The following is a 23,297-nucleotide window of genomic DNA, read 5'->3' on the forward strand; positions in this document are numbered from 1 at the left end:
CCAGAAACATATTTTTTAAATTAGGGTTCAGTTTATTTTGTTATTTTTTGCAGTTTACATTAATTTGGTGTTTGTGTGGAAAAACTCCTATGAGTGCCAATTTAAAATTAAATCATAAAAAAATAATAACAGACAAATTAAGGATATCTACTTTTTAATTTACTTTTAAATAAGGAATGATTTCTTTTGGGGGGAAATTCAAAGGAAAAGAGCGGTAAATTTATTTTGAACGTAAAGGGGTTTTTTTTCAACGCAAAATCTAAATATGTGAAAAATGCTTTCGTGAAAATTCGACATTCAGTTGCAGCAATCAGTGCAAAATAGTGACGTAAAAATGTATAGCGGTATCTTGTTTATTAAATTAATAAAGGGCCATTTTGTTTTTAATCTGTAGCAGGTTAATGACAAAATTGCCATTAAAAAGTCATTAAACAAAAATATTTGGTTCAAATGAAAATTTCAATGCATGTGGAATTAGTCCCTCTTTGAATCCTTTGGCAGCAGTTAAATAACTTGACACCAAATAAAGATCCCAATAATTCTCAAATTTTAAAAAGTCTTGTTGAAAATTGTTGAATAAGAATTATGTATTGGTTAAATAAGTCATATTTCAAAAAGTAAACTAATTGTAATGTAAAATATTGTAACATACTAGCCCTGTGCAGTTAACATTAAGTGTTCATTAAATTACCTCTATTTTGAAATGTAAGTTGGGCTGCATTCATTTGACAGCAGGTTTCCATGGCAACAAATGTTGAGAAACAGCAAATGTTTATTCTGACAATTGCTGCCGAGTCGACTTTGGCCACTTCATTAGGTACACCGGCGTAATCCAGTCCCATTGAACGTACTGCATTCTGCGGGTGTACCTAATTTTGTGGCTGCGGAGTGTCTTTTTGGGGATGGCGCAGACTTAAGACTAGCGAGCATCCTTGGAGGGTTTCCACGGCGACGACCGCCGCCCTATGTGTACTTCTTGATCTCGTCGTACAGCACCAGCACGAAAGCTCCGCCCATTCCTCTGATCACGTTGGACCAGGCGCCCTTGAAGAAGGCTTTGCCGCCTTCGTCCTTGAGGATCTTCCTCCAGCAATCGATTGTGCCGCTGTACATGATGTCCGCTGCGCGACAACGGATAGCATCAGTCAACGGAGACGGTACGCTCAAAAGTGGGGTGATAACGGCCTCGGCGGTCGTAGGCCGCCAATGGAGGGCGCTCGTCCTGGTGTAGTAGCTCACCTCCTTTGCGACCGGACTGCATCATCATGCGACGTCTGACGGTGTCGAAGGGGTACGACACTAGGCCGGCCGCCGCCGTCACCGTCTGAGCGATCATCCAGCTCACCACAATGTGTGTGTTCTTGGGATCAGGGAGCATTCCTGTTGGGGATAAGGAGGTGAGGTTCAGTCATCACATACGGGACATGCCTTCATAAGTCAAAGCTGTTCCTAATATTTTGGTGAGAAGTAACAATATTTGATAATTTTGTGGATAAGGAAAGGTAGTTGTGGGAGGATTTGGGCCTTTGAACCAGATGTTCACGGTTCGGGACCTTTACACAATTTTTACACAACTGGTACCTCTGTTTTCGTAAATTTGTTTTCTAAGATTTTTTGCTCCAGTTTTCGAATGAAAATCGGTACTCGAACGCCCTTACCAAAACCCGGAAATAACCGCGCTCAGCCAGACCATCTGACCCACCACCGGCTTTGCTGGGAAATCCCACCCCGCCGAAAAAAAAACCCGGAAATAACGTGCGCAGCCAGACCAGCTGACCCACCCACGACGCGCTTTGTTATTGTCCATTCGAATAACTTGCGACGGGTGATTCGGTTTTTGAACAAATCCGTTCTCGAACCGCCTTCTGGAGCGGATTGTGGTCGAGATTGTGTGACCAAGCAGTAAAGTTACTATAGCAGTGCCACCTAGTGGAGAAGTCGTGATTTACAAATTAGTCGTGCAGTTGAGCTCCCTTGCAGGAATGACAAATTGCAAATGATTGTACTGCTTTGATCTCACAGAGAAGTGGTACGTTATTAGTTGTGCCACCTAGCGGTGCAGTGCTAAACTACAAATTAGTGCAGTCACACATTTGTGGAGTTGTGTGACCTAGCAGTAACATGGTGACAAACTAATGTGGTGGCGCCACCTTGTGGTGACATGATAAATTACAAATGTGAGTACAATTGCGCTACATAGCGATTTTGTGGTCAGTTACAAATTGGTGCAGTTCATATACCTACCTTGTGGTGATGGTAGTTGCTTAGTTAGCGTATCAACTAATTTACAACACGTGACTTGGTAGCGCAACTAACAGGTGTCCACACATTATGTGGTTGTTCATTGCATGCAGGGCTGCAGCTAGCTGTTGATCGTTTTCCATCCATCAGTTTTCTGAGCTGCTTGTCCTCACAAGGGTCGCGGGAGTGCCGGAACATATCCCGTATATCATTGGGCAGGAGGCGGGGTACACCCCGAACTGGTTGCCGGATAAATCGCAGGACACACGGACACCGACAAGACCCACATTCACAAATCACACCGAGGGGCGATTTAGAGTGGCCAATTAATGACGCATGTTTTTGGGATGTGGGGGGAAACCGGAGTGCCCAAAGAAAACCCACGCAGGCACGGGGAGTACATGCAAACTCCACACAGGCGGGGCCGAAATTCCAACCCCAATCCTCAGAAATGTGTGTTAACTTTGACGGTGTATAGCTTTAAAAGGCGGGGCCTCTTCTGGTGAGTGACGTGGGTGCCAGCGAACCAGAGCGTAGAGTTGGCTGGCTCTTAACTTTCTTAGCTGTTAGCCAGTCTGGGTGTTGACAAGCTAACCAGGCTATAGGCTAAATTCAATTCGCTAGCATCGATACGTCCCCTTGCGTAGCCGATCGTAGACGTGCTGTGGTGGTGCACATTGCACTTTGTCTGGTTAAGAGTGAAAGGACCTGAAGGTTTGGACCTTGGCTGTTTACGGTCTCTTTCCTCCCGGCCCCCCGCTAACCGACTTACGGTACTTCTACAAGGAGAGGTGCACGCGACTACAGTACATTAGTCCATGTGGAATCCTCCCTCTGAAGCTTTGAGGCAGCGACCGAATGTAATCGGATGACTGAAGTTATTCAGTTCATCGTCGCGGCCCTAAATTTTCACGACTACACCCAGAACTGAACCGGCTACGTGAACCACTACCACGTTTTCCTTGCCTTTGGCTGTGTCGAAGCAGCCGAAGTACGCGGCCCTGTAGATGATGATCCCCTGCACGGACACGTTGAAACCCTGGTAGAGCCCCCTGAGGCCGTCCGTCTTAAAGATCTTGGTGATACAGTTCCCCAGGCCGGTGAACTCCCTCTCGGCCGCGCCCTTGCCGATGTCGGCGGCCAGCCGCGTCCTGGCGAAGTCCAGGGGGTAGACGAAGCACAGCGAGGTGGCGCCCGCCGCGCCGCCCGACGCCAGGTTGCCGGCGAAGTAGCGCCAGAACTGCGTCTTCTGGTCCACGCCGCCCAGGAAGATCTTCTTGTACTTGTCTTTGAAGGCGAAGTTGAGGGCCTGGGTGGGGAAGTACCGGATGACGTTGGCCAGGTTGCCCCTCCAGAAGGACAGGAAGCCTTGCTCCTTCGGGATTCGCACCACACAGTCGATGATGCCCTTGTACTGCATGTCAGCTGTGATCTGCTTACTGGCGTGCTGGACCTGAACAGAAAAATAATGGAGTCCATTTATTATATCCATCCATTTTCTTTGCTGCTTATCCTCATGAGGGTCGCAGGGAGTGCTGGAGCCTATCCCAGCTGTCAACGGGCAGGAGGGTGGGTACACCCTGAACTGGTTTTCAGCCAATCGCAGGGCACATGGAGACAGACAAACAGTCGCACTCGCAATCGCACCGAGGGGCAATTTAGAGTGTCCAATTAATGTTTCATGTTTTTGGGATGTGGGAGGAAACCGGAGTGCACGCAGGCTTGGGGAGAACATGCGGGATTGAACCCAAGTTCTCAGAAATGTGAGGCCGAGGCTTTACCGGCTGCTCCCCCGTGCCACCCCATTTATTATACGCACTACTTCTGTTTAAAAAATGAAAAATAACACAGTACAGCATCACACTGACCTCTATTTGTCACTTGCCGATATTTTTTTTTTTATAATTTTCCTCCGAGCGTCACCCGAGAACGGCGCGAGGATGAAGTTTCACCTCCCGAGTTAAATTTAGCGCGTCACTTTCCGCTACGTCTGAGCTGGATGAAAGTTTGGCCGTCGGGGGCTTGAATGGCGGCGGCGCACACGGATTCGCGCAACTCGGCAGCGTCGGCGCCAGCAACGCTGTGCGTAAAAATAATAAAAAGTATATTAAAAAAAATGAGCTTCATTTGAACGGCAGCTTTTACGCACAAATTACGCACGGGAAGCGTAACCTGAACCATTCCAACACTCAGTCTTGCGCCATTCTCTTCACTTTTACGCACACGTTCCGCTCTCAAATGTGCTCGGTGACTTGGGCCCGGCTCCATAAATGACGCACGCATTACGCACGGCATTGATATTTGGAATCGTGCTCACAGTTGATCGTTCCCTCACCTGCAGTAAGAGTTTGACTCTCTCGATGGGCGCCACGGCCGTCTTGGAGATGGCGGCGGCCACGCCACCGGCCAAGAAGTCCTTCATGAAACTGATCACCGCGTCCGACATGGCTGCGCGCTTCCACGAGACCTTTTGGGAGACCACACTGCGCTCAGATCCTCCCGGGGAGTCGACGCGGTTCCGAGTGGACGGTGCGCACCCCCCTGCACGCGCGTATTAATACTGTATATGGGGAAGGAGGGAGGGAGAGGGGTCGTATATCGCGAGAATTCGGAGCTGATGGATCCGCGGCCGGTCGAACCCGCATACGAAGTTAAGGACATATCCGAGGTCGAAGTTCACGAGGAAGTCGGAGGTGGGGGTGGGGGTGGGGTTGGGGGGGTCGTTTTTGAAGGACACGTGCAAGGCTCGGAAAAGACGGGGATCCAAATCGGGTATAGACAAACATGGCCGAACATTCGAGCTGTACATTTGGACCGAAGTAGAACTCATTCACCTTCTGGATTTCAAACTATTCGGTACCAAAGCCAAGTTTCTGTGTTTCCTTTTTCTTTGGCTTTTAGAGGCTCCTGCGGGGCTGCTCGATGATGCTCAACAGGCCGCAAAGTCGACGCGACAAAACTTGAGGGAATGTCTTGTTGGCTTTGCCTTGTACAGCGATTGACTTGTCGGAGTTAAAAATCCATCCATTTTCTTTGACGCTTATCCCCACGAGGGACGCGGGGAGTGCGAGAGCCTAGTCCAACTGTCAACGGGCAGGAGGCGGAGTACACCCTGAACTGGTCGCCAGCCAATCAGAGGTCACATAGAGACAAACAGCCGCACTCACAATCACACCTATGGGCAATTTAGAGTGTTCAATTATTGTTTTTGGGATGTGGGAGGAAAACGCAGTGCCCGGAGGAAACCCATCAAACCTGGGACCTCAGAACTGTGAGGCCAATCATTTACTTGCTTCTCCACCGTGCCCCCAGTTAAAAATCTTCCCAAAAAAAAAACCCCAAAAACGTTTACTCAGAGTAGCTGATAAAGTGTTCCGATGGTGATTTGATTGATCTGCCTGTGTAGTTTTCTCCGGCCACTCCGATCTCCTCCCACATCCCCAAAACATTCAACATTAATTGGACACTTCAAATTGCCCCTAGGTGTGATTGTGAGGGTGACTGTTGTGTGCCTCCATGTGCCCTGTGATTGGCTGGCGACCAGTTCAGGGTGTACCCCGCCTACCGTGAGTGATTGGCTCGAGCACCCCCCGCGACCCTCGTGAGGATAAGCGGCTCAACAAATGGATGGACGGATGGATAGTATTCAGGTGAACAACACGGTAACCCTCCACCTCAAGGCTGATGCAGCTACGCGTTTTCACCACACGGTGGCGTCCCTCGACCGCACTCACCGGTCACTTCATTTGGTACACGTGTCCAAAAGGCTAAAAATGATCGCTTACAATGCCGTGAAAAATTGTTGCCCCCCCCCCAAAAAAAAACATATATTTTTGCATTGTTTCGCCACTGTTTCATTTAAGATAATAAAACAAATGTAATTATCACACAAATATAATTAAAGCGAACTTAACGTGATGTTTTTCAATACTAATTTAATTTATTAAGGATGGAAAAAAAATTTGTAACCTGGTCCTGTGTGGGGGGGAAAATATTTTTTTTCACCCATCACAGCCATTATGTGAAATAGTTCACTTTACTAAAATCTTGTTTTACTATCGACCACCCCCCCCACATACACACAAAATGCAGAATAATAAATAAAAATTCAATTCTAAATCCCCCTTTTAAATAAAAAAATATGATAAATTAATCCAACAAATATTGCTGGATTCTTAGTAATGTCAATATTTGGCAAATTAAAAAAAAAAAAAGCTGGCCCTTGAGCTGCATAATATTAAATGGATTTTATTAGAGAGCCACAAGGTGGAGCTGTTTACAATGAACTTCCCACCACAGCCAGGTGTTGGCACCAAAGAGCTGAGAGGGAACTTTCAGACAAGTGACACTTTAACAGATATAACGCAGCACTTTATTGGGCCTCACTGAGTAAAGCCCAACTCCCACCCTCACCCCGCACCGCCCCCCAGAAGGTTTGTCGGGGGATTGAGCGTCGCCCTCACGTGAGCACCGCGCGCAGCCTGCCGGCCGGCCGGCCGGCCGACCGTCAAGCAGGCTCAGCCTCGTCGGCCTGCACCTGCTTCTCGCTTCTCCGCTCCATCGTCGCAACGATTTTTGCCGACTCGATTCATCTTTTGACCAAGTCGGCCTCGGTATAGAATAACCTCGGGAATTTCTGCCAACACAGCAGCGACGGTCTCGTTGCATTGCGCACGTGCGGCATATATAAAAAGTCTGCACACCCTGCTTGCACGCCTGCTTCTGATGATATCAAAACTGCGATTTTTTTTTTTTTTTCATTTCAAAACCTGCATCTCCCATTAATCAGAAAGCCTACCGGAACATTTGAACTTTATCTGGGGTTCATCAGAGGTTCTGGAAACAGGTGTGCGCCCACTCCCTTTGAGCGCGAACCCGGAAGAAACGGCCGTCTCTCGTGTGTGCCGCATATCCAGTGCCGCGATCTTTTTGTGGCTTGATAAGATCTGTGGGTTTGAGGGGGGGGGGAATCACGTGAGGGCGGGGGTGGGGGATTTGCATTTTGAGCATAAAGAGCTGCAGGTGTCAGGCGGTTGGAAAAGACTCCACACCCCGGCCGAGAGCCTCTTCGTGCCACGCTCGCACTACTATGAGGACGAATTGCATTGGGATGAAACTTAAAAAAAATGTTTTTGAGGGCCGAATACATCCAGGCGCACATTTTTTAATACTGACATTTAATTGTTATTTTATTGTTTCTGTATTTTTGTTCATGCGGTTGAATGAATCGATGACTCCGAGATCGAGCGACAATATATACCTTGGTGCCTTGAGATAAGAGCGGTCCAATTTGTCATCTTTTCTCATTTTGTCTCATCCCGCTGTATCGAAATTTGATTTCTTTTGATTTAATCCTATTTTTGTCTCCTAATTTCTGATTAGTCTCATGACGTTTTTTTTTTTCATTTTTTAAAATTTTTTTTACTCACAAATCATCCAACGTTTTCCTCACTCCAGCCTTTTTGAAACCTCGTTCTCATTTCATCTCGGTATATCTCATCTAAAATGTTTTATTATTTCATCTCAATCTCTACTCTCAAGTGATTTTCTTCCTCTAAAATATCGTTTTGTATCGCTGAATTTTAAATTAAAAAATCTTTCCGTATCTTGCAGCTCATCGAACGGCATCATCGAATCTCCTCAACCGATCGACTGGGATCAAATTTCGAATTCCATTTCGTCTCCCTTCAAGGGATCACGTCTCAATTTGTTTTGTCTCATCAAATTTGATATAATCTCATCTCATTTGGTTTTATCAAGCATCTCACCTCATGATATTGTTGAATCCCCTGCGGCATCCAATTCCTTCTGACGGTTTCATCCAGTGTGACGGTCTGAGCGTTCCCCCGTGCTGAAAAGTCTCCTTGCGATGAATGCGCTTGCGTTACTAACGGGGGAACTCTGGGTACGCAGCAGACGCTTACTGGGAAGTCCCCCGGTCTCATAGTTCCCCTCCTTCTACATAGAGGGAGCAAACATACATTATATTCTAACCTTAAAACAAAACTTGATATTCACATATATGTACGTTCGCTGTGTGTTCGTCTTTCTGGGACATCCGTAGCGAGCTTGAACACTCGGCGACAAGTTGCTGAATGGCACACGCTGAAGCATGGGTGGGGATGTTTCAGACTGGCCGGAAGTTTATAAAATATACGAGCATGCGCAGTAATCACAAGTAGACTTTTCAGCTCCGGCCGTCACAGCAGCGTTCTCTCATTTCATCTCCTTGGATCGACGCTAACGTCGCTTTCTCGTATTCAGATGCATCGAACGTCACCTCGTTTTCTCTTCCCTTGATAATGACCAACAGATTTATGTTGATTATAGACTTCATTTGGCAATTTTGATTATGAAGAAGTCCACCCCAATGGACAGTCCGAATGTCTTTTGGTACCTTCTGCTTCGGTTTGAGGTTATTGTAGATGTGGTATTCCATATTTAGAAGCCTCCACAAAAATCTCATGTTGCTCGTTTACTCACTTTATGAAGACGAAGCTGTGGCTCTTGAATCTGAGGGGGCTTCGGGTGGGGGTGGGGAGATGACGTGGCCTCGTTCCATGTTCAGTAGAATCGTGCAATTCTGTCACGAGCCATCGGTGCGAGGGGAGGACCCAAATGCAGGAGTCTGAGGCAAAGGCATAATGTCCAGTGGGTTTTATTTCAGTGTCCGCACCCCGTGACCCGGTGCAAACTCAACGAAGTGGCAAATGCCCGTGACGAAAACTCCAGAATAAATACACGGTCAATTAACGTGCCGAATGTGCAACAGCCGTGACGAGTGCCAGGAGCGGTGACCAGGCCACTCCTCTCCTGGCAGTACTCCAGCCCAGCTCGTGACAAATTCGAACATCTCGGCAGTTGCACAAATCGGTTTTCGACCCAAAAAATCTGCGTTAAAAAAGCTTCGGTTTTCGACCCAATTCTCGGTGTCCGAACACCAAGGAAACCCGAGGCCATGTCGCGGCCCACTTCGAGTCATCCAGTCACATTCGCGAGTGCTTTTCATGATTGTTTTTTGTTATTTTTCCAGTATTTCATTTGGCGCGGGGACAATGAAAGACAGCGGCGGTACCAGCAGCAAAGGAAAAGCAACGTTGAGCGAACCAAAGTGGATCAAAGTACAGAAATGCGGTGCGCGTGCTTGTTGCGGCTCTTGCTAGCTAACATCGTGTGCTCCCTTTTGTGTGGCCCGATTTGGGAGTTTGTCAGGCACGCCGCGCAAGCACAACTTTGCTCAGCGACGCCAGCAAATTGGATGAAGGAGACAAAAGTCCACGTCGCTCACAGTCCATCTTCGGGGTAACGAGATCAGTTGAAGACAAAGCGGGCGACACTTAGAAAACGCGTTGTGCTCTTTACAGCTTGGAAATGGACTCACAGGACACTTCATTGGGTACACTTGAGGTGCAATATAAGTTTCATGATGGATTCTATGGGAGGGGGGGGCACTCAATTATGATTGACACCGACAGATAGGTATTCATTAACATGTATAAATGTAAAAAAATGTTAACAGTTACTTGACAATAAACAAAACAGTCCAACTATGATCAGAGCAAGTAAAAAAATAGCAAATATTGAGATCAAATTGAGAATTTTGAAAATGGGCCAACGCCCCAATGCACCTTTCCGACTGGCGATCTGAAGCTCCGCCCCTTAGCTACAGTTGCCATCTCCCACAAACTTCCAAGCTTCGGTTTGAAGTGGATTCTCTATCGCGTATTCCAGATAATATTGCGGTATGTTTTTTTTTTCCCCCAAATGCCGAATTGCACGTTCCCCAAGCGAATGTGAGGACCATTTTCTTCGTGACATTAACTTTTCCAAGCGCACGCTACTGACAACCAGCATTGCGAGAGGGGCGTGTCAAGCCAGGGGTTAAGACAATGCGGCTTTCTGATTGGCTATTACTGTACGAGTGAGTGACAGGTCGGAAAGGTCCATTGCATTAAAACCATTTGTTTTGTTTCTTTTGTTTCCCGTCCTCTGCATATGTCCAATACATTTTTATAAAGGAAGTTTGTTAAAAAAATCTAATAAATATCACCGTCACAAAAACAACATTGGACATGAGAGGAAACATTTAACGGTATACAGGTTATACTTTATCAACTTGCAAATTTTTGGAGGTGCAATGCAAAAGAGGCCAAGCGCTTGCTTCAAGCTGTTGATTGCCACGCCCACTTTACTGTCAAGCTAAACATCAAACAAAGAGAACTGCAAGTTGTGTATTTTAATCAAAGCACAAACATTACAAAAGTCCACTCGCTTTGTGCTAACACACAATGCAGATTAGCATTAGACGGGCTAAAGGAAGTAGCATCAAATGTGTGGCATTGTACCAATTTTGGTAAACGGTTTTTGAGCACAATCTGTGCGACAACACATGTAGACAAAAAAAAAAAGATTTTCATTTTCCAAAGATACATATTTGCCTCTCATGAAGACTTTTTTTTCATATTGATTCTGTTTTGGCCAATATTATCAAATCAGGAAGGATTAAAGAATATATTTCGATCTATAATGTAACATGTCAGGAAGATGAGAAATAAAAAAAAAAATATTTAAATGTTTCATTTTCCACCAATTCTGTGACAATGTGATATTTATATTAAGATGTTGACATATTTTATTATATTGCAAAGTTCCATAGCTTTGACTAATTTGACGCTGTCAAATAAAAAGCGCGTAAGTTGTGGCACAAGAGGACGTCTTCATACACGTGCGAGTACTGATAAATCCATTTGCGTCCCTGGACAATGCATCGCTGACGTATTGATTGAGGGATCAGGCCCAGCTTGTGCGTCCATCTTGTGTCGACGGGCGCGGAGAAGGCCCGATTGACCCCGTGACCCCAGTGTGTTTATGTCCGGCGGCGGGTTAATGAGGGCCGGCCGCCGGGGGCACGCCCGGGCGACACGGGAGGAGTCCTCGCGGCTTAGGATCCCATTTGTACAGCTGCCGTGCCGAAATGAATACAATCGGGACAGAAAAAGTTAACACACCCCAGTTCAAACGGCAGGTCTTTCTAATATGAAGAAATGAAAGCAAGATAAATCTTTTCCACGCTTTTTCCACCATTACTGTGGCGATAACTTGTAAAACTCAGTTGAAAAAAATGTTTCCAAGAGTGATTTAGAATCAAACAAGTGAGATATTGTGGTTGCACAAGTATGCACACCCACTTACTGTATAACTGGGATGGGGCTGTGCTCAGAATTGACTCATCAGATTTCTTCTTTGGCTTTGGAATGAATGCTGTGCAGTTCTCGCGGTCCCAAAAATGGATGGATGCAATTTAACATACAGTACTGCTTTATTACACCATAATAACCAACAGAGATAAAATAGAAAACAATACATCATACAGATCGCACATATGAGCAATCACAATGCCATAGGTACATCCTTATTGTTGAAGTGGACATATTTGAAGGGAATGGGCCTGAATATAACCATATTCCTGAGGTATAATACCTCAACAAACTGTGTTTATTAGTAATACCTCAACGAATGAATGCATGCATTTTTATTTTATTTTTTTTTATAAAATTATAAAATGGGGGCAGGGGGCGTTTGCATTTAATGCAGAGAACAACGATCATTAATGTTTACGAAATGTCACTCATGATGGATTAAGATTAGAAAAGGAAAATAATGATCCTTTTTCCAAACAAATGTATTGATTTTCCTGAAAAATTAATGAATTAAAATATAACCCTCGGAAAAAAGTTGAAACCGACATCCCAGAAAGTAATAATAATAATGAGAATTATTATTTTTATATTATTTCATTGTTACTTTTTCAGGTTATTATTATTATTGAAAATAATTTATATATTTTTTGATTTTCAACAATTTATATGGTTGTTGCGTTTCAATTAAAAGTGGAAATGTAATTTGAATGTTATATGATGAAAAAAAAACATTTCTGGCATTTTTATATGAAATCAGAAAAGTAATTTTCCAAATTATATTTTAAGGAAAAAATATGAATAAAAAATTCCCTTTGGGAATATTAATATTAACAGTGAGAATGTAACTATAATTTTAATAAAGTTGTTAGCAAAATGTGATTGAAGCAATTAAAAACAATGACAATAAATATATAAATTGTTTTTAAGTAACTTTGTTTCTCCTTTTTTTTTTTCATTCAATTAATTAATAACAGATGGAAAAAACGTGACACTCGAGCCGGAGGGGCTCGTCACCAGATTTATTTTTACACTTTGCTCAACGGCACGAGGGCCTCGGCGCATTGCGACGAGGGGTAATGAATTTGAAATGCAAGAGTAACAGCTCTCAGACATGCGGTTTCAGCGTGCGGGCGAGGGGGCGAGTGGGTGGGCGTGTGTGCGTTTGGGATTTGCGTCGGCGTATCTGCGAGTGAGTGTGTGTGCGGGCACGGAGGATAAAGACCTTGCAAACGGGCCGGGCTTAGCTGACAGGTGACAAGGGTGCGAGTGAAAGGGGATTTTGTAATACCAACAGTGGGCAAGCGAGGACGGGACGTGTGAAAGGGGAGCAAAAGAAGACTTTTCTTGAGCCGCTGAGGCAGCAGAGAATGGAGGCCCGCAGGCTTTTGCTTGGGCCTAATCAAACCGCTCCACCGTCTAGCGCGCTCATTTTTATTCAAAACGTCCAAATGCTAAAACGACACCAATGGGATTGATCCCTGTGTCAGCGCCTGTGTGGTATTTCCTTTCTCCGCTTTTTCCGCCCCGTCCTCAACTTTGACATATCGGTCAAGCCCGGCGACAATGCAAGCCGGGCGCGAGGCCTGATGGTTCCAAAACAAAAAAAAAAAAAAGGGACGGTTTAAATGCGGTTTGCCGGCGCGTTTGCCATCGCGGCAACTTTGCGAGGCGACCTCGTCCTCGGTCGCACGTCCGACTTACCGGACGCCAGAGCTTGTGTTCGACACCGGCGGGACTTTAAAGGGCCACTGCCGTAAAACAGATATTGTGGTGAAAAATACATACAACATCATTACCCTTCAATGTCTATACGAAAAAATAAATATGAACGGAGAGCGCGTCATCCATGCGCAAAGTTACGGAAGTCTCATTTGACATCCCAGTGGCAGCCATATTGCCTGCAATGTCGTCAGCAGATGTTACACCGGGACATTCGCCATTGAAGACACGTAGTGGCGCCTGCTACGGGAGAGGAACAACTGAGATTTTCGGATTTTTCGAAGAAGAGAACATCTCACAATCGAGTGAAGTGACCGAGGCGATATTACCTTATCGTTTCAAGCCACAGTTAGATGACATGCGGATCGCTTCTAAATAACTACAGATTCCCCGACAGTATGTATGACAGTATGCAGCGTACTCAGCCGCGAGCGACAACAACAGCGTAAAGCGGTCTGTCTCGGCCCCAAACCAGACTGTGATGGAGGTACACAGTACTGATTGGATGACCGCTGTGTAGAACTGTCTCAGCAGTTCTCGTGCCAGCCAGTGCTTCCTTCCTCTGAAACCACAGGAAGTACATCCTTTGCCTGGCTTTTCTTGAGCATGGTGTTGTTTGTCTCCCGATTCAGGTCCCCTGAGACTGTAATTCCCAGGAACTTGAATGTCTAGACAGTTGACGCAAGACAGTTGGAGAGGATGAGGGGTAGCTGTGGTGAAGCACCTCCTGAAGTCCACAATAATCTCAAAAGTCTTTAGTGCTTTCAGGTCCAGATTGTGTTGAGCACAACAGAGCTCCAGCTTCTACACTTCCTGTAAATACGCAGACCTGTCACTGTCTTTCATGAGCTCGATGACTGTGGTGTCATCAGTTTAACAGCCGGGTGCGCTGGGGTGCAGTTTTTTGTGTAGAGTGAGAAAAGCAGCAGGTAGAGGACACAACCTTGGGGTGCCCCGATGCTGATGGCAAGCGAGACGCTGAGCTAGAGAAGCTTGGAGGAGAGGAGTTCAGGGACGATGGGGTTAAATGCAGAGCTGAAGTCCACGAACAGGATCCTCACATAGGTTCTTATGCTTTCGAGGTGTTCAAGGATGAAATGCAGACCCACGTTGACCGCATTATCCGCGGACCTGTTAGCTTGGTAGCCAAACTGCAGTGGACCCAGCCGGGGACCTGTGACGGTCTTGGGGTGGTCCAGGACGAGGCGTTCAAAGGACTTCATGACCGCAGATGTCAAGGCAAAAGGCCTGTAGTCATTCAGACCCAAGATTGCAGGTTTCTCGGGCACCGGGATGATGATGGAACGTTTGAAACAGGTTGGTACTTTGCGTAGTTCCGGAGACCTGCTGAAGATCTCCGTGGAGACTGGAGCAAATCGGACTATGCAGACTCTGAGGCAGGATGGGGCCACAAGGCGGCTTTGTCCGAAGATTCATTTCACAATCTGTTGGTGGATGGTCGACGGCAAAGATGTTGAAATGGTCTGCGGTGCAACTTGATGGGGTGCTTATATTTTTGTTCCGTATTGGACCGACAAGCGAATGCAGCGCTCGTTGACTTGAGTCCTAAACGAGGACAGATTTCATGTTGAATGGTCCAGCTGAGTGAGCCCGAGTTGATGCAACAGAGAACATTTACTCAGTCAAACAGATACACTCCCACCACCCCCTGGACCCGACCCCCCACCTCATTCAGCCAGCCTCGTCGGCCACTGCGCGAGCGCAGATTAACGACGGAATCGCCGAGTGTTTGTGTGGTCCCCGGTAGGACGGGACGGGAAGCATCCGCGACAGGACGTGTCCGTGTCAGCGTGTGGGAACCGCGTCGGGAGAAATACCCCGACTGATCCCGAGCAAGACACTTTGTTTATCCTCCCGTGCGATCCCACCCCCTTTCTCTCCTTCCCTTTTACTATGTTTCCATTTTTCAGGGGGTGGGAGGTTTCATTTTTATTCATAGGTTGGAGGCGAGGGTGTCAGTCTATGTGTGTGTGTGTGTGTGTGTGTGTGGATGTAGTAGGTGCGAGGGTCCCAACAATAGCGTCAGTGTTGTTTGGCGACTTGCAATCCAGGACTTTCGGACATTCTTCCCATGTCAGTATAATCACTACTGGGAGGTAGCTCCATTAGGGATTACCATCTCATTAATAGCAGCCGTGACTTCTGTTCAAAGGCCACTTGTGTAATGTTGCCTCGCGGATGACGCCTAATCCGCTGAGCCGCAGCTGTAGGGAAGAGCGAGGCCCCGTCGCCGGGGTCCTCCCGGCGCCACGCGGGAGACGCGGCGTCGTCTACCGCGTCCGCGCCAGACGCTCAAAGACGGGCGTCCGAAACAAAGTTCCTCCCATAGAGGAAAGAGAAACATCCATTGGACACTTCCCAACTGATCCCTTCTTCTCTTTAAAGCCAACCGGCCCACCCCGCTGCCCCTTACAGACCCTCCCCGATCCCCACCCTCGCTCTCTTCTCGGATGGTGGGCCAGATTAGGAGTCCGAACAATAACAGTTTTCAGTGTAAAAATGTGCATCTTGTTAGTGCCCCCTTTTTTTTTTTTTTTTAAATAAACCCCACGTTCGCAGTGAGGAGACGGCGAGAGAAAAAGAGTGAGCAGCCATTCACAAAGTTATCTGTGGGTGTCTTCTCCGCACAAAACGAGGGGCTTGTTGTGTGGCTCTAATCCTAGCCCGGGACCCCCCCCCCCACCCCCACCCGCCGCAGCTGGATTTGAGAATCGGGGAAAGATCGCCGACTGACGACATCCCTGGGAAATGTTTGGGAATCGGGGATGACGACATCATTGTTTGTTTGCTTCGATCCAAACTTTTGCGCTGAATTACAGGGAAGAAAAGAAGTATTTGAACACCCTGCCGTATTGCAAGTTCTCCCACTTGGAAATCATGGAGGGGTCTGAAATTTTCATCGTAGGTGCATGTCCACTGTGAGAGAGGTCATCTAAAAAGAAAAATCCAGAAATCACAATGTATGATTTTTTTTAACGATTTATTTGCGTGCTCCAGCTGCAAATAAGTATTTGAACCCCTGTTAGTCCACTTTTAAAAGTCCACCTCCACTCCATGTATTATCCTGAATCAGATGCATAAAGACACCTGTCCACCCCACACAATCAGTAAGACTCAAACTTGTAACATGGCCGAGACAAAAGAGCTGTCCAAAGACACCAGAGACAAAATTGTACAACTCCACGTGGCTGGAAACGGCTACGGAGAAATTGTCGTTTGGTGAAAAAAGGTCCACTGTTGGAGCAATCATTAGCTAAACATGACGGTCAATGTCAATCGGAGTGGAGCCCCATGCAAGAGATCACCTCGTGGGGTCTCAATGATCCTTAGGATGGTGAATATTCAGCCCAGGACTACGCGACAGGACTTGGTCAATGACCTGAAAAGAGCTGGGACCACCGTTTCCAAGGTGACTTGGTTGGTAATACACTAAGACGTCATGCGTGGCACGGAAGGTTCCCCTGCTTAAATCAGCACATGTCAAGGCCTGTCTTAAGTTTGCCAGTGACCATTTGGAGGGTACAGAGGAGTCATGGGAGAAAGTTTTGTGGTCAGATGAGGCCAAAATGGAACTTTCTGGTCATAATTCTATTTGGCGGAAGACAAATGATGAGTTCCATCCCGAGAACACCATCCCTACTGTGAAGGATGGGGTGGTAGCATCATGCTTTGGCGGTGTTTTCTGCACATGGGACAGGACGACTGCACTGCATCAAGGAGAGGATGACCGCGGTCATGTAATGTGAGATTTTGGGGAACAACCTCTTTCCCTCAGTTGGGTCGTGGCTGGGTCTTTCAACATGACAATGACCCGAAGCACACAGCCGGGAAAACCAAGGAGTGGCTCCCTAAGAAGCATATCAAGGTTCTGGCGTGGTCTAGCCAGTCTCCAGACCTAAACCCAATAGAAAATCTTTGGAAGGAGCTGAAAGTCCGTGTTTCTCAGCGACAGCCCAGAAACCCGTCTGATCTAGAGAAGTTCCTTGAAAAAAACCACTCCTAACATCATGTCCTCGTCTTGGAGTCCTGCATTTGGCTACAACCTCGTGACGTGTACCTGTGGTGCGGCTGTTTTTTTTTTTTTTTTTTTACTAGTATGTTTTTTTTTTTTGTTTTTCTTTACCAGCCCTGTTCATGCTACCATGTTGTTGCTATGTTAAGCTAAGCTAAGGTATTAAAACTTTGAAAACTCTTTCTGTTTTCACAGTCATGCCGGCCCTCTTTGGGAAACCAGAACTGCAATGTGGCCCAAGACCAAAATGAGATTGTTACCCCCCCCCCCCCCACCGTTACGCTCCTCACTGCCCGGGTGATGCGTATGACCTTCGCGGGGGTCGCCCCGCATGTGTAGCATTGCAACATGTTGCCATGTCCGACACGGCCCCCCTGCTGAGAGGGCCGCAAGTGAGGTCAAGCGGGGTCAGCGGGGTTTGAACACTTGGTGCCCCGCCACCCCCCAAAAAAAAAAACCCAATAAACAAACATTATTCTTCAGCTTGCTGTCTTTCTTTGCTTCTGCCCGTTGATGGAGCAAAATCCGACCCCCCCCCCCTCACCCCCCGTCCCCCGCCCCCTCCTCAATCAAAGCATCACATCGCCAGCGCTCGCCCATAAGCCGCATCTTTCACTGGGGGGTTCATTCACTCACTTGACTGCCAATCTTACTTGTCTGCCCTCCGGACGGGTCACTCGCACGGTGACCCCCGGGGAGGCGGAGGGGGGGCGCCCCCCGGACACGGACAAATACGGCGGAGCAGCCGTCAAGCGGCCGCCCAAAAAAAAAAAAAAAAAAAAAAGGGGGCCGGACGTGGCACTTTTGGCCCCGCGTGAGTCCAGCCAAGCGCACGCGGAGCACATTAGGACCCCCGCGGTTTTATTTTCCCTTCAGCCCCCTCGGCCGTGGCGTCAATGATGTCAGGTGCCTCGGCGCGTCTTAAACGCGCACGCACAGATACACAAATACTACTCATGCGGCCATTGAGTGCACCAAAGACTTGAGTCCAAAGTTGAGTTCTCCCGATTGACGTTGTCGCATTTCGTATGTTCTTCTCGCCACTGAAGCGTGATGTTTTTATTTTTTAGTTTTAAAGGGGTCCACCGAAGCAGGACTCCCACGACACCTTCATAACCCTTAATCCATAATTATCATTTTACACGTCCACTTAAGCGTGTTGCGGCTCCATTTTGACCCAAGCCAAAGAATATCCTCATAACGTCCGGGTCAAATTATGACTACAAGTGTTTTTTTTTTCCAAATTAATTCTTAGCCTTACCGAGATTAGCAGGTGGATTGTTAATATCAATGTAAATGTTTCATAATAGGAGGGAAAAATGTATTTTTAAAAGGTTTGCAACGCAATTTTTTTTTTAAATTAGAAACAATAGCACTCAGCAGGTGTCAAACTCAAGGATCGGGGGCCACATCCAGCCCCCCACATCATTTTATGTGGCCCGTTGAAGGATAAATAAAATTTGTATGCATTATTATAGTCATATGCCTTCAAAATAGTCCAAATTCAACATAGCTACTGTAAAATTTATTTATTTATTTATTTTATTTAGGGGGTTGGTGTGTACCATTTCCTAGGTATCACGGTGGATCAGCTGGAAAGCATTGGCCTCACAGTTCTGAGGTCCTGGGTTTGATCCCGAACCCGCTTGTGTAGAGTTTGCATGTTCTCTCCGTGCCTGCGTGGGTTTTCTCTGGGCAATGACCGGATCCTCCCGGATCCCAAAAACATAAATTTAATTCGATTAATTAATTCGACACTCTAAAATTACCATACCGCACAGAAAACTATGCAATAATAATAATAATAATAATAAAGTAAAGCCTCGGTTCCCGAACGTCCCGATTTTCAAACAAATAATTTTGGAACAAAAATTTTGAGATTTTTTTTTTACTTTTGTTTTTGAACCAACATCGGTACTCGAACACCACCGAAAAAAAAAACTGGAAATGACATACTGCGTGTGGCACGACGTGCTTTGTTGTGAATTCCCACACCGCTGAAAAAACCCGGAAATAACAACTGACCTACCCAAATTATTTTATTACAATAAGTATTTAAACTATACATGTATCTCTACTATGCAGTTTATTATCAGAAAAGGCTAAAAAATGCTTTAAAAAAGCCTACTTTTTTAGACTTGGAACGCATTATTTCTTTTTTCATTCATTGTAATGGGAGACATCGATTCGGTTTTCGAACAAATCACTTCTCGAACCGTTTTCTGGAACGGATTGCGGTGGAGAACCGAGGCGTCGCTGTTTAAGAAAACAACTCATTTCAGACATAACTTTTTTAAAGTGACAGAAATAAATGCAATGAATGACAAATTTAAGAAGAAAAAAAATGTGATCATTTTAAAGAGGCTTGGATGTTGTCTTTAAACGAAACTGACATTCTTTCGCATCGCAAGACGCTTTTGTTTTGACTTTCTGTTGTTTGTGTTTATTTGTGTAAGGGTTGCGCGGCGGTGTGCCAACTCTGCGGGGCGGGGGTGTGGGGGGGTTGCTTAAAACATTTGGCAAAGGCTGCTTCAAATAAACGGCGGCTCCTTGTTCCCATCCAAACGAGAAAGCGGAATCAATGCGAGGGCGTGACAGAGACGGCAGTCCGCAGTGGGACGTTGTTTAGTACAGTATTCAAGACGTTTTCATTTCTATGCGAAGATGCCTTTGACCCCCCCCCCCTCATCTTGCCCCCCCCCCCCCCCACCCCCCCCACCCTCTCCTGTTAAGACACCGCCTCTTGTGTGGCTCCATTCACTTCTGCCTCCGATACGTTGCCCCCTAAATGGAGGTAGCGTTGAATCGGGGGGGAACTCGCGTGGATTTGCATAATCTGATGGCATCGCGCCGGGATTGCCGAGCGCTTGCCAAGTGCGGAAAAGGTGACGAACGCCGGAGCTCGCTCTGGCCTCCTTTTTTTTTTTCCCCCTTTTCTTTCCAAAAGATAACAAAACAAATGTTTCTTTTTGTCTTTTTGAGTTTATCGTTTGCGAGCCAGCACAGAGTGGGTGACCTTTGCCCTGTTGGTTGCTGTTGTTGTTGTTCCTAACAGGGCCTTATTCATTCATTCATTCGTTCGTTCGTTCGTTCATTCATTCATTCGTTCGTTCATTTGTTCATTCGTTCATTCGTTGACGTCCTCAATGGTCTTACAGTGAGCTCGGTGCCAAGCAAGACTTGTCTTCTGATGGGAAAACTGTTGCTCGTGCGCCTGCCAAGTTTTGGCATTATTAGCCCACGAGGAGGAGGGGGCGAGGTGCCATCTTGTCGGGCGGGGGAGGTGTACTTTGAAGCCCCCCCCCCCCCCATGCGAGATAGATAGGGCTACTTATCTAGTGTGGGAATGATGTCTATCCTCAATCCGATGCCCCGCCTTTCCTCTGAACGACCCCCCACCCCCCACGTTAAGCCTCAGATCAGATGGCGAGGTGCGGAAGGGCAGCCGACGCGTTGCCGACGCGGTGCGCCGATTAACTGTTGGACTTCTCACAGCTTGCCTACGTGCAAACAAAAACAGCATTGTACTCACAGGCGATGCGGGAACGTCCAACTGCTGCCGCACGAGACGAAGTGGACGATTTGGAGGACGTTTCTGTTGAAGATGCACAATTGGGGGGTTTTTTTTCGGTTTTTTTTGTAAACAATGCACAGTTTTTGAAAATGGCAACTTTAGTATATCTGGATCTATGACAAATGCTGAGCAATGTTAAATAAAATATTAAATTCTTATTATTATTATTATTATTAAATTAAATATTAAATCTCACATTTTTGGGGGGAGGTGAGGATGACATTTTCTCTTATCGTGACAATATTCCATTTTTTTTTCTCTCCCACGTTGGATTTGATTGATTTCTCCTGATACAAAACGAGCTAATTCCAAAATAGTTTTCTTCCGACCAACGTAGCCCCCTGCAAATAATGACGGAATTGTATTAATATGCTCTGACCTCTTTGTTCTGATCCGAAGCTGAGCTGCAGCATTCTGAATGAGCTGCAGCTGTTTGATGCTGTTTTTTGGGGGAGTCCAGTTAGAAGACCATTACAATCGTCAAGTCTACTTGAGATTAAAGCGCGGATCATCTTTTCCTGGTCTGCTTGACACGATGCAAGACTTGACTCTAGATATGTTCTTCAGATGGTAACGGGCAGTTTTAGTCATTGATTTGATACGACTGCTGAATGTCAAGCCAAAACCAGAACACCAAGGTTTCAGACTCGGTCTTTACTGATAGCAATCATCTTTTCTTCATTGCAAAAAAAAAAAAAAACAATTATCTCGGCTTTGTTGTGGTTTAGTTCAAATTAAAATGGTTCATCCAGTTATTGATCGGCTTTAGACAGTGGCACAACACCTCAAATGAACTGTAGTGATCTGGAAACACTGCTGAATATACCTTTGTGTCATCTGCATAGCTAATATTGTCCAAATGATTGTTCTGAAGAATTTGACCCAGGGGAAGCATAAGTAAGTTTCTTTCTAAGTTTCTGAACAGCAAGAGTCCAAGAAGTGATTCTTGAGGGTCCCCATATGTCATTTGTTGAGATTGAGGACTTCCAATGGTTACAAAGTACCTCCTTTCCTCCAGGTAGGATAAAATAATAATAATAAAAATAAGGATAAAAATAATAACACAATAATAATAAGGTGGAGGTGGGACTGCATCAGGGATCCGCGCTGAGGCCCTTCCTGTTTGTTGTAGTTATGGATAGGTTGACAGATGAGGTTAGACTGGAATCTCCTTGAACTATGATGTTCGCAGATGATACTGTGATCTGTAAAACAGAATATATGTGCATGAATGTGAGGGGTGGAGGAGGAGGAGTGAGGCTACAGGGAGAAGAGATGGCGAGGGTGGATGACTTCAAATACTGTACTTGGGGTCGACAATACAGAGCAATGGTGAGTGTGGTAAGGAAGTGAAGAAACGGGTCCTAGCGGGGTGGAACAGTTGGCGGAAGGTGTCTGGTCTTCTACGTGACAGAAGAGTATCCGCCAGGATGAAGGGCAAAGCCACGAAGAAGAAGAAGAAGTCCTGGTTCGAGCAGGTTGGTGATGTCACAATGCGATTGGACGATCAGTCGAAGTCAAACTTTAACAGCCGTTGCCGAGCGCTAACGTCGCCGTGTCAATAAATCGCCTCACACGGCCGCTCGAAGACTAACCGACCAAGATTATTTTTTAATTTTGTTATCTTTTTGTTTTTAAAACCCGTACAGGGAGCTTCAAATGACCAACCAGCATAATGTACGGTAATCACACTCCATGAATACATTTATTTCTGAACAAGATCTTTTATCGTTTTTCTTTTTAAAAACACAACACAGCGCTATTTTTCTTTTCTTTTTCTTTTCTTTGTCTTTTTTTTACAAAGCAAGAAGAATTTCATGGCTCGGACGAACGGCATTCAACTGCTTTTATATTGATTTGAAATGACGAGCGACTTCAAATGGCCGTGTCAGTAAATGCAATTTCTTTTTATGCTTTCTTATTATTCATGCGATTTGCCCGCCGCCTTCTCCTTCTTTTTTTTTTTTTTTTTTTTTTGGAGGGGGGGGGGGGCGCTTAACACGTTTTATTGAAGCATCCAAGCGAATGATGCCCCTTTTTATTCACTGAGTTCGCCACCCTGAAACGATTCCTGTGCACACAATCATCTTTTATTAATATTGAATGAGTCTTAAGAAGTCACGTGGAGAGATGTGGATTGTTTTATTTGTTTTGGGTTTTTTTTTTTGGCAATTTCCTTGCGGGAGAAAGTTCGATTTCACGGCGCTGATGAGGTTTCTGGGCGGTCACTGAAGGATGAAGAGCGATTGTGAGCCTTTCGGGCGCCCCCCCACCCCTTGAGCTGTTTAAGCGACGTTCGGACATTTCAGCGCCGTGCATGCAACTTTTGTTCAATGCGCCGAAAAGGCAAAATCTCATATTTCTGCTTCTCACGCCTCTTTTTAAATACTGAGAGGACTTTATTGATTTGGGTCGTCCCTTCCTTGTGCATTAATTTCATAACCTTTGCGCGTGTCTGAGGTGGATGTAATATTCTGCTGTAAAGAATGATTGATTATACGTAGCCTACCTTCACTGGGACCCCGCATGC

General features: G+C 46.0%; 1 protein-coding gene across 3 annotated transcripts; it reads right to left on the minus strand.

Annotated features, from left to right (window-relative positions):
* Window positions 1–47: 47 nt before the first annotated feature.
* slc25a4 (solute carrier family 25 member 4) lies at window positions 48–8,914 on the minus strand. Of its 3 annotated transcripts, none has more exons than XM_061830377.1 (5): window positions 8,725–8,914; window positions 8,010–8,199; window positions 3,208–3,694; window positions 1,240–1,380; window positions 48–1,121 (listed from the first exon to the last, which is right to left on the minus strand). In XM_061830377.1, the coding sequence occupies exons 2-5, from the start codon at window positions 8,184–8,186 to the stop codon at window positions 964–966; spliced, it is 963 nt and encodes a 320-aa protein (XP_061686361.1). In that variant the 5' UTR covers window positions 8,187–8,199; window positions 8,725–8,914; the 3' UTR covers window positions 48–963. The 3 variants fall into 3 exon arrangements, with proteins under 3 accessions (XP_061686361.1, XP_061686363.1, XP_061686362.1); XM_061830379.1 differs by lacking the exons at window positions 8,010–8,199; window positions 8,725–8,914 and adding exons at window positions 4,577–4,708; window positions 7,040–7,131; XM_061830378.1 differs by lacking the exons at window positions 8,010–8,199; window positions 8,725–8,914 and adding an exon at window positions 4,577–4,773.
* Between the last annotated feature and the right edge of the window lie 14,383 nt (window positions 8,915–23,297).

Source organism: Syngnathoides biaculeatus, chromosome 9 (assembly GCF_019802595.1).
Source record: "Syngnathoides biaculeatus isolate LvHL_M chromosome 9, ASM1980259v1, whole genome shotgun sequence".
Taxonomy (NCBI): Eukaryota; Metazoa; Chordata; class Actinopteri; order Syngnathiformes; family Syngnathidae; genus Syngnathoides; species Syngnathoides biaculeatus.